Source organism: Rhipicephalus sanguineus, chromosome 1 (genome assembly GCF_013339695.2).
Source record: "Rhipicephalus sanguineus isolate Rsan-2018 chromosome 1, BIME_Rsan_1.4, whole genome shotgun sequence".
Taxonomy (NCBI): domain Eukaryota; kingdom Metazoa; phylum Arthropoda; class Arachnida; order Ixodida; family Ixodidae; genus Rhipicephalus; species Rhipicephalus sanguineus.
The window spans coordinates 183,040,163-183,057,143 of NC_051176.1; the positions used below are offsets into that span (position 1 = coordinate 183,040,163).

The window sequence follows — 16,981 nt, forward strand, 5'->3', positions numbered from 1 at the left end:
AAATGCCCAGCTGCACTAATATAGCGTTCGCTATATACTGGCGCTCGTGGATGTTATGCAAAGTATAGAGAAATGGTCTGAAAGCTTCTTTTTTTGTATAATTTACTTTTTCGTTACGCGGAAACAATGCTTACTTTTTCTAAACCAAAATGTTAGAACTTCATATGTTTTTCTATTTTCTGTGCTGAGGTACACTAGGAGCCCGCTATTTGCACGCGTCATTTCAGTTTGGCATAGAATATCTCGGATCATGCCGTGCGTAACGTTCGCGTGTGCTCGGAGGCCTGACATATGCCCTTAATAGGCGGGCCCGAGTCCGACCCGCGGCTTCAAACCAGGGCCCAGCGTAAAACTCTTCGGACGGCCCGGCCCATGCACCGCTCTTCTTAGCCACTACTTCAATCGGAACGTCAAGTCTACAAGATTTTGCGATCATTTGTAGACTTGCTGCTCATGTCATTCTGTGTGGGCAGTTAGTGCTGTGTGTCTCTACCTTCTTTCTTTTCTAATTTTCGTCCCTGCATATCCATGAGCGGAATGGCAAACCGGGCACTCGTCTGCCTCCCTGTCTTTTCTCCCTTCAACCTCCTTTCCTCCATCGATATCTCATTCCGCTATCTCTTTCTCGAAGTCTGACATCATAATAAACACGTAATAAACCTTGGCATACACTTGCGATGGAGAAATGTTTATTGGTTGCACTGTTGACAAGCCCACCAAAAGCTTACTCGTTATTTTGAAATTTATTCTAAAGCTTGTTATGCTTGCTTTTCTTCTAAAGGTTTCCGAAATATATAAGATCCGTTGCCATCATGGTTTATTTTTGTTTCGCCGTGTTAGGGTGTGCTAGTAATGAGTGTCAAAATTTAATGATATTCAATATGGTATTACAATATGTAGTCGCATATGCAGCAGCATGTATAAAGGAATATGACATAAAAATATGATGATTATGATGGTGTGAATGGTGCGACCCGGGGAGTGCATTGTTTTGAGATCCGTTATACCGAACGAGATTTCTGAGAATATGCAAGAGGGGAATGGCTCTACGAATTGTAAACTTCCATCAAAAGAACTGTTTATTTGTCGCAATGCATCTGCCTGTAACATACCGGCTCTGTTTCTGCAGACTGCCTTCACGACTCCCTATCGGTTCCATGTCGTGGTTCAGGTAAATGGCTGTACTGTACGTTTAATAATGTTGTATCGTAGTGAACCAGCCAACGAACACACAGGCCAAGATATGTAGCATGACAGTTCTTGGTCCGTATGTTTGTACGCTGTTTGTTTGCAATCTAACCATGTCAACTTGCCCAGCTTACTGTTGCTGTACATTTGGCAGTAAAATTGAACGAACACGAAAAGAAAGGAGTGTTATAGAGCTCCCCCATTTGCCCGGAAAAATTTCATGCTGCGTGCGTCCGGTCCCACGAATCCAGCCGAGTCAGCTAAGGGATGTCGTGGGCCCATTTTACAAACACTACAGAGATCAATCTTAACTAATGCTTTAGTATTCGTAAGTTACTTCTTCATAATAGAAAAGAGAACACTTTTATCAAGAGACAAACCTTAGAAAAAAAAGAAATCGGAGCACTTTGATTGCTTATTCAGGGGTACAGATCTAACAAAAAAAAGGAGGGGGAGTGGTGTGGCTGGCTGGTGGTCATGTGTCCGTACCTCTCGCACCGACTTGCCATGCTTTTATATATATTTCGATAACGAATGACCACATTTTATTCTGCAGCAAGCAGCCATTCGATACATAAAGACTTTTAATCGTCTCCTGCTCCAAACCTTTCCAAATACAAAAAAAAATTACTTAAATCTCTGGCGTTGTATCGGCGTGCTGGCGATAACATTTCAACGCGAAATCCGGAAAAGTAAAGCTTGAGCTTTATTTTTGCGTTATCAACGCTTTTCAACATAATTTATGAGACTATTGTTTTCAAGGACTTCTTTACCTGTGTAAAGTGATATAGGTTTGCTGTTCAGTGTCTCCTTAAAAATTCCACCAGAATTGAAGCGTGTGTGTGTGTGTGTGTGTGTGTGTGTGTGTGTGTGTGTGTGTGTGTGTGTGTGTGTGTGAGAGAGAGAGAGAGAGAGAGAGAACTTTATGTAAAACTAACCCGTGTCCGGGGTCCACTAAAATATGTCTGTGCTTGTTAAAGTTATTGTAACCGACTTACGCCATCTGTCTTCTCGTCCACCTTTTCTTCTCCTTCGCTTACACTGGAGGTTTTGGTTTTGATCTGTGCCACGCTGGCGCACACTGCGAAAACGATTACTGCCACAGAGGCTTGAAAAAAGAGAAAGTGACAACAGTGAAAGTTAGTGAACTTGTAGCTATAGTTGCAAGACAAGTTATTGTAGTTCAAAACAACAATGCCAGATATCTTGTTTCTTGTCTTGCGATTTGACTACTGTGCTACACTCATTACAAATTTCTGCGCTGTAATGAAATTCCCACATCCATCTTCTTGATATATCTCCCGTGACGTTACGGCTGAAAGTTGGGCAGCGGTACACGATCCGACTGCTGAAAACCGAGTAGGTGAGTGCCGCCAGTATACTGCCCGACTATTTTGAGGCAAACCGAAAAAGGTTGTTTAGGACCTTGCAGCTGTTGTCCAGGCTGGTACTGTACGTGTGATTGTCCTTTCCGTCCGGCCTGTCTGTTGGCTCGCTTACGTTGGATGCGCTTTAAATGCATCTGACGGGCCTTTGTTCTTCATGGCAGGTATTGTAGTTGCTGGTAAAAAATACTAGCTTTCAGCTACCTTCCAATGCAGTCAAGACTATTCTCAGTGCGATTACTACTGCTGTATTGAGTTCGTAGCCACAGTGGCTTATTACGCGCGAACAAATTCCCACAGGGGTGGGGGTGGGGGCTAGAGGGTGAGAGGGGGAGCGGCGACGATTGCAAATAAAGTGCTTTCTTTCTCTCTCTCTCTCCACTGAACGTGTTTCGTATAGAAGCTCGCGTATATGCTGTAAATAAGACTCAAGCGTGCTATATAGAAAAGCAAGAATTGCTGTCAAAACGCGTTTCACATATCGTAATGATACGCAGTGCTTAGATATGTAGGTGTTAAGCCTTATGCATAATTTGATAGAAGAAGCAAAAGTTAGAAATTGCGAACAGTAATTAAGATGTCATTAATACATACGACCGTATTCGATCTTGTCGTTCGCTTTTGAAATTTCTTCGTTTTATTTCAATTCTATTGCTTCCTCACGGCAGACAAAAATATATATATGAATATAACTGCACAGAGACTATCTTTTTGCAACGCGCTCAACAAGTTGGACAACCGACCACTGTCGGAAGAAAGACTTCTACGCCATCGACAGGAAGTAAAATCGCAGAAGGCCATGTAAGCGCTACTCCACTTCTTGCGTTCTATCGGTCTTTCTGAACGACTGTAATGAGAACACACTCTCAGTGTTTTATTTTGTAGCGTTAGCTACACTTGCCTAGCCGGAGCCGATTTCACGTGGATCCTCATGAGCCGTGCACCCTGATCGACATAAAGGCCGGAGACAGGCAAGAGTTCAAGCTCTAATGCGAGTTGTAGGTGACGGCACATCTAACGCACCATTCCTTTACACTTATGTGGCCCGATATCCACAAAAGCGGGCCATGTGTCTGGTCGTAGTGGACAACACCGATTCTGTAACGGTATCGGCTACGCTTAAAACACTGGACAGTGGCACGGCAGAGGAGGCTGCTATCGCCCTGGCTATTATACACGCTTCACAATTATCAGCACCGGACGAACCAATTACCGTGGTTACCGATTCACAAACTGCCTGTCGGAACATAGCGAAAGGAATGGTCACACCCTACACACACCGTATCCTGACATCAATACATCCCACTTTGTTACACAGGGTGCGTATCGTCTGGACACCTGGACACTCCTCTCTCCATGGCAATGAACGCGCTAATGCGGTAGCTCGAGAACTTACAAACCGGGTGCCACCGGAAGAGCTGTCCAACCCAGACGATGCACCAACAGAACCACTCAACTACACTGAAACGCTACAACACTACCGACAAAGCCGCATGTACTTCCCACCACCACACAAATCACTCAACCGAGAAGACGCTGTTGCCTGGCGGCAGCTTCAGACTAATTCATTCCCCTGCCTTTACACCCTTCATCTCTTCCACCGCACACAATATCCCTCATACTGCCCCTATTGTGGAGCGAAGCCCACGGTGTATCACTGCACCTGAGAATATCCACAACCACCGGGCTGCCGCCCTATTCCTTCACCCTCACAATCCCCCTGGGAGACTGCGCTGACCAGCTCAGAGCCGCAGGAGCAGCGTCGGCTGATCCAGCGGGCACGTGGTGTGGCGCGAGCCAATGGGGCCCTGAACTAAGGGCTCCACCCAACGAGGATAATCCTTGAGGCCTCCACAAATAAATGTTTTTTCTCTCTCTCATGAGCCGTGCTGCGCATGCGCGAGGATCAGTGATGCCACACAGCTGGCTCACCGGAGCCGGCATCTTACGCGCTCTCCGCCACCGCCGCGCGCGACTCGCCGCTGCTGGTCTGCGCGTTCGGGAGGAGTTGCGTCGTAGCCACGGCAGACACACTGGCGCCGGCGCGCGCGCTGCTATTCGCCTTCGCTGTGCAGTCGCCGTCTGACACTGCGCTGGAGCCGCTTGATAGCGCCTCTGACTGGCGTTTGCAGGTCGGTAACGCCATGGAGAAGGAGAGCGCAAATGCTGCTCAACGGCGCAGAAGAGCCGAGACGCTTATCTCATCGGATCCCGAAGTAGTTGCCTTTCAATGAGCGGTTCAGCGTACGAAGAATGAACAAAAGAAGGCTAATAATCCTAGACAATCTTGAAAGCTAAGAATAATCAGCTAAACCTTTGCAAACGCTACGTATATCCTGGCATAGCCGAGCTAAGCCACTCTAATTTTTTTTCTCTTTTTTTCCTTTCTTTCCTGTGTGTGTGTGTGTGTGTGTGTGTGTGTGTGTGTGTGTGTGTGTGTGTGTGTGTGTGTGTGTGTGTGTGTGTGTGTGTGTGTGTGTGTGTGTGTGTGTGTGTGTGTGTGTGTGTGTGTGTGTGTGTGTGTGCGTGTGTGTGTGTGTGTGTGTGCGTGTGTGTCTGTGTGGTGCGCGCGCGCGCTGCTGGTACATTAAGACGTTTTCTTTTAAATGCAACCAACAACACGGCATGAACCAATGAATTCCAAGAAAAACGAATTCTATATTCCCAGTGTGCGAAGAGGGTGGCCGAAGCAGTGTAAGAAGGCTAACCCGGCGTAATGGTTGAATAGGCAGAGGCGATTGGAATTCTGAACCGGGCGGACCTATTTCACCTTTAATAAATCGTTCAATAAATCGTTTGTTGTTGTTATCCACCGGACTTCTTATTTTTATGAGCAGGATAGGAGCACCTGTCCTTTACACAACGTTTCTTTCTGTTCTTCCTGCTCTGTGTTCTTTCCAGCCAGAATGGCCTAAGCGTGCGTCTCCAGTGCCTACTCGTCGCTGCTCTGACCGGCGTCGATTTCAGAATCGCTGCTTTGCACAGGATCGAAGTGAAAATGATTTGCGACGTCGTGAATCGCAGCGATTCCAAATTCCTCAATGTTTTCTTCATCACGTATAGACACTGATGACGGCGGCGACGACGATGGTAGTGGTGAAGACATGACTACACGTGCGCGCCTATAGCAGACGAAATGTCAGCAGAAACTCGCGTCATCGTTTTGTGTGGCCACGTGATCAGATGGGGCCCTTTCGGGACGTGACCGCTGGAGGTGACCGCGCGGCAGCGCTGCCAGCGCTGTATATTGGCGGGCTGGGCACCCGTTTTGAATCGCACTCGATACTGGCCATACTAATCAATGTTACAGATATTCATTCGTCCCTCATTTGCGTTTTCAGTAACGTATTGTTACTAGGGGGTCGACAACTACACGTGGATGCGTCCATTCGCTTCGTTGACTTGCACGGCATTGAACTTGGCGCGAATGGTCTTAGATTTATTAGGTCGTCAGTACTTCAGTGGTCTCCAGGCTTGGATAAGACATTAATAATTTTGTCTCTTGTGCGTAGCAATAAATCAATTTGTAAGGGCTTGTTCATAAAGGACATGAGCTTAACGAATGGGCGGCAAGACATCGATGTCGCAGCAGATTTTTATGCGCGGATCGCCAACCAAACGATTCGTCCAGATTCTCCAGCCCGAGGTGACGTCCCCCATTCCAGTGACTGCCGCATGGACCTCCCTTTCACAATGGAGGAGCTCGAGGTGGCACTAGCTCTCTGCAGGCGTTCTACCTCTCCGGGTCCAGATGGTATACCATATCGAGCTTTGTGCAACCTGGGAGAAGCCGCAAGGAGAGAATTGCTGAGCCTCTACAACTCCTCATGGCAGGATGGCAATGTTCCCGATGACTGGAAAGTAAGCCGCTTGGTGCCCCTCTTGAAGCAGGGCAAATCGCCACTCGAACTCACCTCGTACCGACCAAATGCACTAGCCAGCTGCGTAGGAAAGACGATGGAAAGAATGATCCTTGGCCGCCTGGAGTGGTACCTTGAACACTACAAGATTTATCCGAACTCCATGGCTGGTTTCCGACGTGACCGCTCTTCCATCGACAATGTAGTTGATCTCGTTTCGTATGTTCAGCACGAAAAGTCCCGCAAGCGACTATCTGCAGCTTTGTTCTTAGATGTGAAAGGTGCATACGATAACGTATTACATGAGGCCATTCTCGATGCACTTGCGGCGGTGGGCCTCGGTGGTCGAATTTTTTCGTGGATTGCAAGTTAGCTGGCTGCAAGGTCATTCTTTGTGTTAACAGACGATGGCCCAACTACACCACGCTATACCTCCGGGGCGTTCCTCAAGGCGGAGTTCTCAGCCTCAACCTCGCACTTATTGGGCTTGCTGACTACTTGCCAACTACCATCAAGGTCTCAATATGCGCTGACATCTGTGTCTGGACTTCGGCAGTCACACGTCCTCAGATACGTGCGTGGCTTCAAAGAGCAGCAACATTGACAGCTAGCTACTTGTGTAAACAAGGTCTTAGCATATCACCAGAAAAATGCGCACTGGTGGCATTCACTCGGAAACTAGTGAAACCTTATGTCATCTCAATCATCGGGCGGCCCATTCCTTATGCCAGAACTCACAGGTTTCTTGGCGTCATCATTGACAGGGACCTCTGTTGGAGCCCGCACGTGGCCTACCTGAAGCAGCGCCTGACAGCAATTTCCCAGTTATTCAAGTTCTTGGCAGGAAAGACGTGGGGGGTGTCAGTAGACGCAATGCTGGAACTCTACAGAGCGCCCTTTCTCGTGCTGAGAAATACTTGTAAGACTAATATTCGTGTTCTGCCGGCAGTACAAGCTCAAGCACTCACAGCGTGCCTTGGTTTGCCCAGATGTACATGTACCTCAACAGAGGCAACTATTGCGATTGCTCGTGACCATCCAATGCAAACTCACATTACGGTGGAAGTCCTGAGAACACACGTCAGACATTTTGCACGTGCTCCCTGTCATCACCTTGCAACACTGCCTTCAGAGAGGCGCCAAGCATCATTCTCTAAAACTATCGTCAAGTACAAGGACAAACTTCCCTCGGGCTTCACCACTGCATCTAAACCACCGATGCCCCCTTGGTGTTTTATTCGGCCCACAGTTCAACTCTGTCTACCAGGGATCCAGAAAAAGTCTGAGCTGTCGTCACCTGTGCTGAAACAACTGTCTCTACTTATTTTGCACGAGAAGTATGCGGACAGTGTACATATATATACAGATGGTTCCACAAACACCCAGTGTTCGTCCGGTGCGGTGGTTGTCCCAGCAAGAGCTATTACCATCAGCTTTAGGACTCCACGACGTCGACAGCTGCGGAACTAGCTGCTCTGCGCGCTGCACTTTGTTTAGTCAATCGGGAACCACCTCAACATTGGTCTATCTTCAGCGACTCAAAGGCAGCCCTACAATCTGTGATATCTGCTCTGCGTCGCGGGCCATACGAACAGCTCGTATTTGAAATTCGATGTCTTCTCCATACTTCACATGAGAAAGGGCACCATGTGACGTTTCAGTGGCTGCCAAGTCACTGCGGCATCATAGGGAACGAACACGCCGATAATGCCGCTCGGGCAGCTCATGAAAGCACACAGGAAGATACCATCCCACTTTCAAGGTCTGACGCTGCCAGCAGTATTCGAGGGCTTGCACATGAGATAACGCTCGCTCTATGGTGCCTACCAAGCAACCGAACCAACCGGACCAATCGTCAACGCCACCTGTCCTCTTTGATGCATCTTTGTATGCCAACTGGACTCCGCTGAAGAGAGGCCACACTGCTTTATCGCTTATGGCTAGGCGTGGCATTTACGAAGTCGGATTCCTTTCTGTTTGGAATGGCCGACAACGCTCTTTGCGTTGCCTGTCGTTGCGAGGAGACGCTACACCACGTCCTGTGCGACTGTCCGGCATATAATGTTCACAGACTGTCACTGGCGTCCGTTCTAGCGCGCCTTGACAGTTGACAAATGTCTGTTGAAACAATTCTTGCATGCCGTCAACAGAAGACATCACAGCTGAAGGCGACAAAGGCACTGCTGAGGTTTTTAAGAGAGACGAACTTGGACAAGCGGCTGTGACAGAAATGTCGCGTGCCACGCAAGAGTGACCGACTGATTCTGTGTGTGAAGTGTCATGCGCTATCTTTCTATCTTTCTCTCTCTCTTTCCTCTCCATCTTTAATCTCCCCCACCCTGTCCCCATGTGTAGGGTAGCAAACCGGTTGTCCTATACTGGTTAACCTACCTGCCTTTCCTTCTCTATTACTTCTTCTCTCTCTCTCTTTTCTCTGTACACCTTGTGGGGTATCCAGTGCGCCTCGGACGCCTTTCGTACTTTTTTTCCTTCCTTTTTTTGTTTTTGGGACTCCCCCCCTCCCCCCCCCCGCCTTGTTTTCCCAATGGATGGCACCAAAAAAAAAGGTTGCAATGCGTATTTTTTTTTACGGGTCATTTTATCATCACATTTATTCGGAGTATCCGCAGGTGTTCGCGCGTGTTGATATTGAGGTACTGATGCTAAATGATTCATCCCTTCGAAATTGTATGAAACCAGAGCCTTTTGCCAGAAAAATAATGTCCATAAATTATCATTGATCATTTTATTATCGCATTTGTTCAGAACAGGACAGAGGCGGACAGAGTCCGTCTCTGTCCTGTTGTTTTGCGGTTCGCACTGTTTCTCGTTTTCTGTGGAAGTTTACACGAGTGAGGCAACTCTTATCCAATGCGCTAAAATTAAGCCAGATTGATATGCTTTCAAGGGTGTGTTCCTTCGACCGACATATCTGGCCGATGGACTGCTCGCGCCTATTTTTTCGCAAGTACGGTGGCGTGTCACTGACACGGCGACTCGTGGGGGTCGGTAGCCGCTTCGGGAGAGAGCGCACAAATTAGCGCACTCCGTAAGGTCTCGTGCAAGAACTTGCGCCTCCTCCAAGGGTTCTACGATCGGCTGCAAGAACGAGCGCCTGAAGCATATTTCGGCGAGGCGCGCTCGCAGTCAGGTCTCTTAGCACAAAATGAAGAGAAGTGCCACCCTTAGACGGCACGACTGTTGCTGGGAAGAGACACAGCTGCAGGCGTTCCTCACCGGCTAGAACAGGCGACGACCCGCTGAATGGCCACGCCAACAGCAGTTGAGAGAAGCAGGTCTGGTGCCCTCAGATGATTACGTTTCGTAACTAATGATGGCTCAGACGCTAAAACAGTCGTAGTTGTTTGCTTCTGCATGAGAGGGTCGCATCACTAAATGAGCGTAACGATTAAAGTGCCGGTTATAACGGCATCTGGTCTTCAAAGTCAACAGTGTGACGGTGTAATTTGACAATCAGCTCTTCATAAAATACGCATGGCTCGTTTCGTTTCATTTCTCAAGAGCAAAACAAAAAAATTAACTAAATGGCTGTACCTTATTTTTCGACGCCATGTTTAAAGAAAAATGAGGTCATCCGTGCTTTGGCGTCGAATGACTTCGAGGAACACACAGTTGCAAGCATTCAAACGTACTTGTCAACAAATCACGGCGCACTTTATTCAAAGTTTTTATGGGGTAATATGCTCCTGTACCAAAAGCAACACACTATTCATTGGTGGGCTGCATAGGAAAGCTTAGGGACCTCGTCGCAAGTAGACGCTATGTGCTCATCGTGTTTTCGCAACTAGCCTGTAGTGTGTGCCGCAGTTTCCGCATCCCCACCTTTGTTAGATGTTTATATGCATCTAAAGCATATAAACAAAAGCACGCGCAGATGAAAAGGCAGACAATCAGGGGTACGGGGAGTAACTCTGGGAAAATAAGAACGACTTACCTCTTGCTAGCCTCACGGACATTCCTCACACACTTTCGGGCCTGTGAACATATTAAAAATTGTTACTGACTGCGAATTAAAGAAGGTCGACGGAAATTTACCCCTCTTCCATTCCAATAATTAAAATCAACACCTTCACTAAAGTTAGCATTCGCAATTTCTTTGGCAGTGGTACGTACTGGCTTCATAATATATGACTATGGTTGCATTGCGTTACTGATGCACATTTAATTTTAAGGTAGAATGAGTAAAGCTACTTCGTGAATAAAAGGTCTACGCAACAATTCACGATAATTAATTCTCTTATGCCCATAGAACACGAGCGAGATTAACTTCTTGGATATCTTAATGTCCTCTGGTTCCTCTTTCTTGGCCCCACTGCTTGGTAGCAAACCGGATGCTAATATGTGGTTAACCTCTAGGACTTTCTCTTCATCTTTCTCTCTTCTTTGTTATCCTCCAAGTTTCAGCTCCATATTTTGGAAATGGCAGTATGCGATGATTGTACTAAAGTTCGAGGTAAAGCACCAAGACAAGAAGTAAGAAAACTCTCCCAAACCACAAAAGGCTTAATAAAGAAACGACAACAGATCAATATGACTAACACTAACTCAAGTTCTAAAATAGAATTTGCTGAGCTAACAAAGCTGATAAATAATAACAGTGTCAGTGACATAAGCAATTACAAACCGAAGTTATAGAGGGAGCAGTAAAATAAGCCGGCAGCATGAAAACAACTAAAAGTAATCTCTGTTTAGGAAGGACCAAAATGCATGCACTAAAAGATAAGCATGACAATATTATTAGCAAGTTCAACGACATAGCGAAGGTGACAGAAGACTTACTACTCAGACCTACACAGTTCGCAGATAAGTGACCCATCTTCGAGTGAAATCAAAGTCGAAGAAGACACTGAAGTTCTATATGTTAACTACGGATGAGGTTAGAAAAGTCATACGAATACACCCCGCGGAAAAGCAACCGGGAAAGACGGCATAGCAGTCGATTTGATCAAAAATCGAGGGGATTATATATTTAATAAACTTGCTACAATGTCTCGAAACTTCAAATGTGCCAGTGAACTGGAAAAATGGCATCCTGTTAATACACAAGAAGGCAGACCTAAGAGGCTTAATAAATTATGACCCATCAGCTTACTTTCAGCATTATACCAACTATTTGCGAAGGTAATTTGAAACAGGATAACATAAACAGGTGATTTCAACCAACCTAGAGAGCAAGCCAGTTTCAGAAATGGATAGTCTACAATGGATCATAGCCATGTGATCAGTCAGGTAATTGGGAAATCTGCTGAATACAACAAACATGGACTAAGGCATTCGACTCAGAAGAGATATCAACAGACTTGTAGGCATTAAGTCACTTAGGGGTACTTGAAACACATATTAGTACGTTAGCTAACGTTTACGAATACTCCACAGCTACCTTGCTTCTCCACAAGAAAATCAATTGAAAATTGCAATATAGAAATGGTGTTAATGCGCAATAACAGATAATAATGCCAAGAAAAGTTGCTGGCCATTACTTTCCTTGGCATTATTGTCTGTTCTTGCGCATTAATATTGTGTCTAACAAAGAAAAACGAGCCCTTATAAGTCATCTTCTTTCCTTCAATATAGAAATGGTGAAGACAAGAATATATCGCCTATTTAATGTTGTTCGCTGCATACTGCATGCTTAGAGTTAGTATTCACACTAGTGGATTGGGAAGAAATAAGAATAAAGATTAACGGAGACTACCTCAGCGGTGTAGGCTTTGCAGATGAACTAGTGCTCATCAGCAATGGTAATGAGAATTCCAAAAAAAATTATTGAAATCTATTACCGAGAAAGTATTGAAGGGCTAAAATGAATATTCAATTCAATTCTTTCAATTCAATTCTTTATTTGCAGGCGTGAAACATACAGAAATATCAAATGGACCCATAGTCAAAGGCTAGTTTCGGGTCCAAAAAGATAAATAAATACGAGTTCCATGTACAAGAGAAAGATATAATACATACATACACATCGTCATCGTACATCCTTATTTTGCACGAGCGAACAAAGGGAAAGCGAAAGTATCGGTAAGTGCACGATTGCATTTAACAGCTGTAGGTAAACTTACGAAACACGAGTAAGCAAGGCAGTTTCTTGTATTATTATGAAAGGCTAAATATACATGGCTAATCCCGAAAGAACAAGTCATTGGTTGAGAATGGTTTTTTTTTAACAGGTTTCAGAAAATTACTGACACACACACACCACAATGACATCATGATTGTTCACATTGAGAAACACTGTTCAGAGTAAGCAAGCATTTTTTAGCACTGATGGAAAATTATTCGCTTGTTTTATCTCTGCTGGTAGTTTACTCCAAATTTTTGGCCCTGAAAACTGCAGCAAACGTTGCCCGTAAGCATTCTTTGTTGGGGGAAGATAAAGAAACATGAAAAGGAAGGTTGTTTTGGACAACATTGAAAACACATGTGGCAATTTTTATTTCGTGTATCTTATCACAGGGCAAAATATTCATTTTTATAAACAAAGGCAGACTAGGCTCGTCGTAGCAGGAATGGGTAATTATTCTCAGGGCTCGTTTCTGAAATTTGCGTACAGGTTCAAGGTAAGTTTTGTATGTCGCACCCCATGATTCATTAAAGTATGATATATGGCTGTCGATGAGTGAAAAATATAAAATACGCAGAGTATTAGTATCGAGATGATGACGCGCTTGTGAGAGCGCGTAGCATCCCGAGGAAAGCTTTGTGCAAGCTGCGTTTATTTGCTCATGCCAGTGTAGATTGTTATCAAATACCACGCCAAGATATTTAAATGAGCTGGCTTCGTCACGTGGAAATTCGTTTATTCGTAAATCTAGTGATTTAAGAGACATGATATTGTTGCGTGTTCGAAACACCACATATTTAGTTTTTTTTTTGACGTTTATAGTAAGTTTTTTCATCACAGACCACTCACTTACTTTTTTCAACTCTTTGTTTGCTTTAGTTTCCAGATCACATATGTTGTCGGCTGTTATAACAATACAAGTGTCGTCGGCGTACATAATAACTTCACTAGTGTCTAAAGTTTGTGGGAGGTCATTAATATATAACGAAAATAAAAGTGGCCCAAGGACGGATCCTTGAGTAACTCCAGTGCGCATATTCCTTTGGTAATGACGTAATATTGTTCATTCTGGCCACCTGTACTCGCTCATGATGGTAGCTGGTAAGCAGACCCAACGGGCTACCGCGACAACCATAATGCCTTAGTTTATGTAAAAGTATGTTGTGATCAACCGTATCGAAGGCTTTTTTCAAGTCTAAAAATATGACACACACAAATATGTTATTTTGCAAAGTTACATTAATTTTTTGAGTTAGCATTAACTCAAGATGCTGAAGACAAGTGTATTGATTAATATCATGGCGAAGGAGAAAGAGTCTGCGATTGGCAACCAACCCCTGGAGTCTGTGCAAGAGTGTGTTTACCTTGGTCCATTACTAACAGGGAAGCCAACTCATGAAAAGGAAATTCACCGAAGAGCGTTCGCTTCGCACCTCCTGGATCGGAGGCATTGCAAGCTTTCTGCACTTTACCTAGTTTTGCAATGCCTCCGTGATTGGCCCACCTTTGACCCAGAGAAGATGTCGTGTAACGGGGCTGGAACGCATACGGCGGACATTCCCAAATCATAACAGCCAATCTGCAGCTGTTGCTGATATTTCACAGTTATATTCATATATCTAACAATGCGCCTACGTTACAAGGACATTATTTGTAACACATACCCAAATATATCAATAATTAATTTAGCATGCCCCGCCACGGTGGTCGAGCGGTTATGGCGCTCGACTGCTGGCCCGAAGGTCGCGGGATCGAATCCCGGCCGCGGCGACTGCATTTTCGATGGAGGCGAAAATGTTTGAGGCCCGTGCACTTAGATTTAGGTGCACGTTAAAGAACCCCAGGTGGTCGAAATTCCCGGAGCCCTCCACTACGGCGTCTCTCGTAATCATATCGTGGTTTTGGGACGTTAAACCTCAGTTATTTTTAATTAATTTAGCATGACACTATTCAAATCAACGACAAAGGAAGGGAGCATCAGAAACGAACAATGAAAACATGGGAAGCAAATCTTAAAGGGACTGTCTACCACTCGGAAAAAGTTTTCTGGTTGTGGTGAAAATGAGAAGATCGTTCGTCAGATCGGCGCCAACGAGCATGCTTTTGCCCTATATAAAAGGAATTATATTTTTTTATTTGATGTTGGAAGTTGTGAAAGAATGCCCGCTAGCGTCACCCAACGGCGATGTGGTTCAATCTACTGGTAGAATAAGAAATCCTCGCAAGTAGACTCATTTTGCTTAAAAACAAACATGTATAACTTGAAATTGTATTTTACGCACTTAGGCACCTTTCGGTTGCGTCAGAGAGTAATTTTTAGCATTTTTTTTTCTCGTGCATCCAAAAGGCGCCCGGTGGCGCTGCTTGCGGCTCCGTGTTCGATTTCTTCTGCTCAAACTCATGCGCTATGCCATACGGCTCTCCACGCTGGTCGTACTGTGCCGCTGTATTGTTGTTAGGATGTCTCACATGTGCTGCGCTGTGAAGGTGCGCATTTATTGTCTCTTTTTTATGAATCGACTTGGCTTGGATTGCGACATCAGTGCTAAAATAAACGCATAGACTGCGATTACAGCAAAAGAAGTGTTCTGTAATCGTATTATAAGGCTTCATTTAACCGCTAGCGCGTTGAAAACGACTGTTACATTCTTCAGAATAGTGTTCAACGAAAATAAAGTAATCCTAAAAAATCACATGTGCTTTTGATTTTAATTTTTACCGGCACTACAATCGTCATCACGTCCACCAACCAGTGTTGTGGGCATGTTTCACGCCAATGGAAGAAGACCGAACGCAGATCTAAAAATTCTGTTTTAAAAATTTCTACCCACTTTCCAGAGAAATCGCTGCAAGGTCGGACACTTCAGACGGTACGCTTTCTCTTGCGGTACAAAACAGAAAAGCCATGAAGGATGGTAAACAGTCCCTTTAATGAATAAAGGTTCAGAATATTGATCAAACGAGCGCACACACTTTGGGGGTTCTGAGGGCAATTTCAAGGCACGGTATATATGCTCTGAATAAAAAGCGCCCAAGTACTGAGAAAGGGATGCGCCAAATTTCGTCTTGTAACAAACTTGTGATTAGATCAGAAAAGCTGTGTGTGCGTGGCGTGCGCGTGCGCGCGCGGCCGCGCGTGTGTGTGTGTTAGTGATGCAGAACTATCGATGGTACTATCGATACTATCGATAGCGGAGTCACTATCGAACTATCGATGGTAAAAAATACTATCGATAGTATAAAATGAACAGCGCGAACTCATTGCAGCATAAACTTGGTTCACCGCGCGCGTAGTACACAGTGGAGCCGGAGGAGCAGGCTGAAGGGCAAGAAAGATGGCATGCTTGTGTTCTTCACAAGAGCGCTTTGCTGGCATATGATCATAAAGTCAAACTGTTCAGCTGTAGCGGAAAGGAAGCCGTTACATGTGGTGGAACTGCGTGGCTTGAAATTTACATTGCATTTTATGATTCCAAAATAAAAAAATTACCAAGAACTAAGTTTGTTAATCGTAAGGTGTAACTGGTTGCTTTTGAATATGAATTTATTAATGGACATATTCCGCCGTTTTCACTGCGGACATAATTTATTTCTCTCGTCGGAAATTGCTCATAAATTAAGCGAAGCTGATAGTATAGGCTATCGCAAATATTTTGGCAATATGGCCAGCCAGCAACATCATCATCATTCGCACCACTATGGATAGTTTGTCACGTGGCTGTGAGGATGAAGAATGCTGCAGAAAGACTGGGAAATACGGAGCTCTTTATTTGGGCGAACTTGTGCCCAGAAAATCAAAACTCAAAATACAAGCGATACATGCAGCGCACTGATAGCGGCGGGAGCAGTCGTCAGCCATTGGATAATTTGATCATCGGTGGAACGCGTCGTCCTTTATACATCAGTCATCAAACCTTCCATCGTTATCGCTGGTGCTCGCGTAAGCTCTCGAATAAACTTGACTATTCGCGTCCGGCGCGTAATCTTAACAGAATGATCTCAAACAATCGCGAAGCTTCTCGAACATTGCGGCGCGGTCTGCGCCAAACGCTCCGAACAGTCTTTGTTCGTGAAACCCGAATACATCAAAACAAAACAATAAACACGAGTGCCAGTAATATCGCTAGTAATAATACTGATGGTGCTACCGACTGGACTATCGATAGTTTGTCGATAAAAGTACTATCGATAGTTTGTTTACACTATCGATAGTTTAAAAAAAAAACTATCGATACTATCGATAGTCAATTTACCGATAGTTCTGCATCACTAGTGTGTGTGTGTGTGTGTGTGTGTGTGTGTGTGTGTGTGTGTGTGTGTGTGTGTGTGTGTGTGCGAGAGAGAGAGAGTCTTAGAAATGTAGCAGTACTGCCTGCCATATGCCTAGCCTGTCTGCAAAACTCTCGGTGGCAAGCCTGTGGGCAGCGCCTAATTTTTCGCAATTAGCCGGAGAACATCTGCAG

At 45.1% G+C, this 16,981-nt stretch overlaps 1 protein-coding gene across 4 annotated transcripts in view; it reads right to left on the reverse strand.

Annotated features, from left to right (window-relative positions):
• LOC119403470 (pancreatic lipase-related protein 2) overlaps positions 1–16,981 on the reverse strand; it is a 33,192-nt gene that overhangs the window by 9,284 nt on the left and 6,927 nt on the right. For 3 of the 4 annotated variants that reach the window (XM_049418116.1, XM_037670403.2, XM_037670416.2), the window contains exons 2-3: positions 10,389–10,429; positions 2,187–2,296 (exon numbers count right to left, since the gene is read on the reverse strand). In XM_049418116.1, the coding sequence (XP_049274073.1) occupies positions 2,187–2,296; positions 10,389–10,410 (132 nt within the window). In that variant the 5' untranslated portion in view covers positions 10,411–10,429. Of the gene's footprint in view, positions 1–2,186; positions 2,297–10,388; positions 10,430–11,618; positions 11,634–16,981 lie in introns of those variants that run through there. The other variant, XM_037670410.2, reaches the window with a different exon arrangement.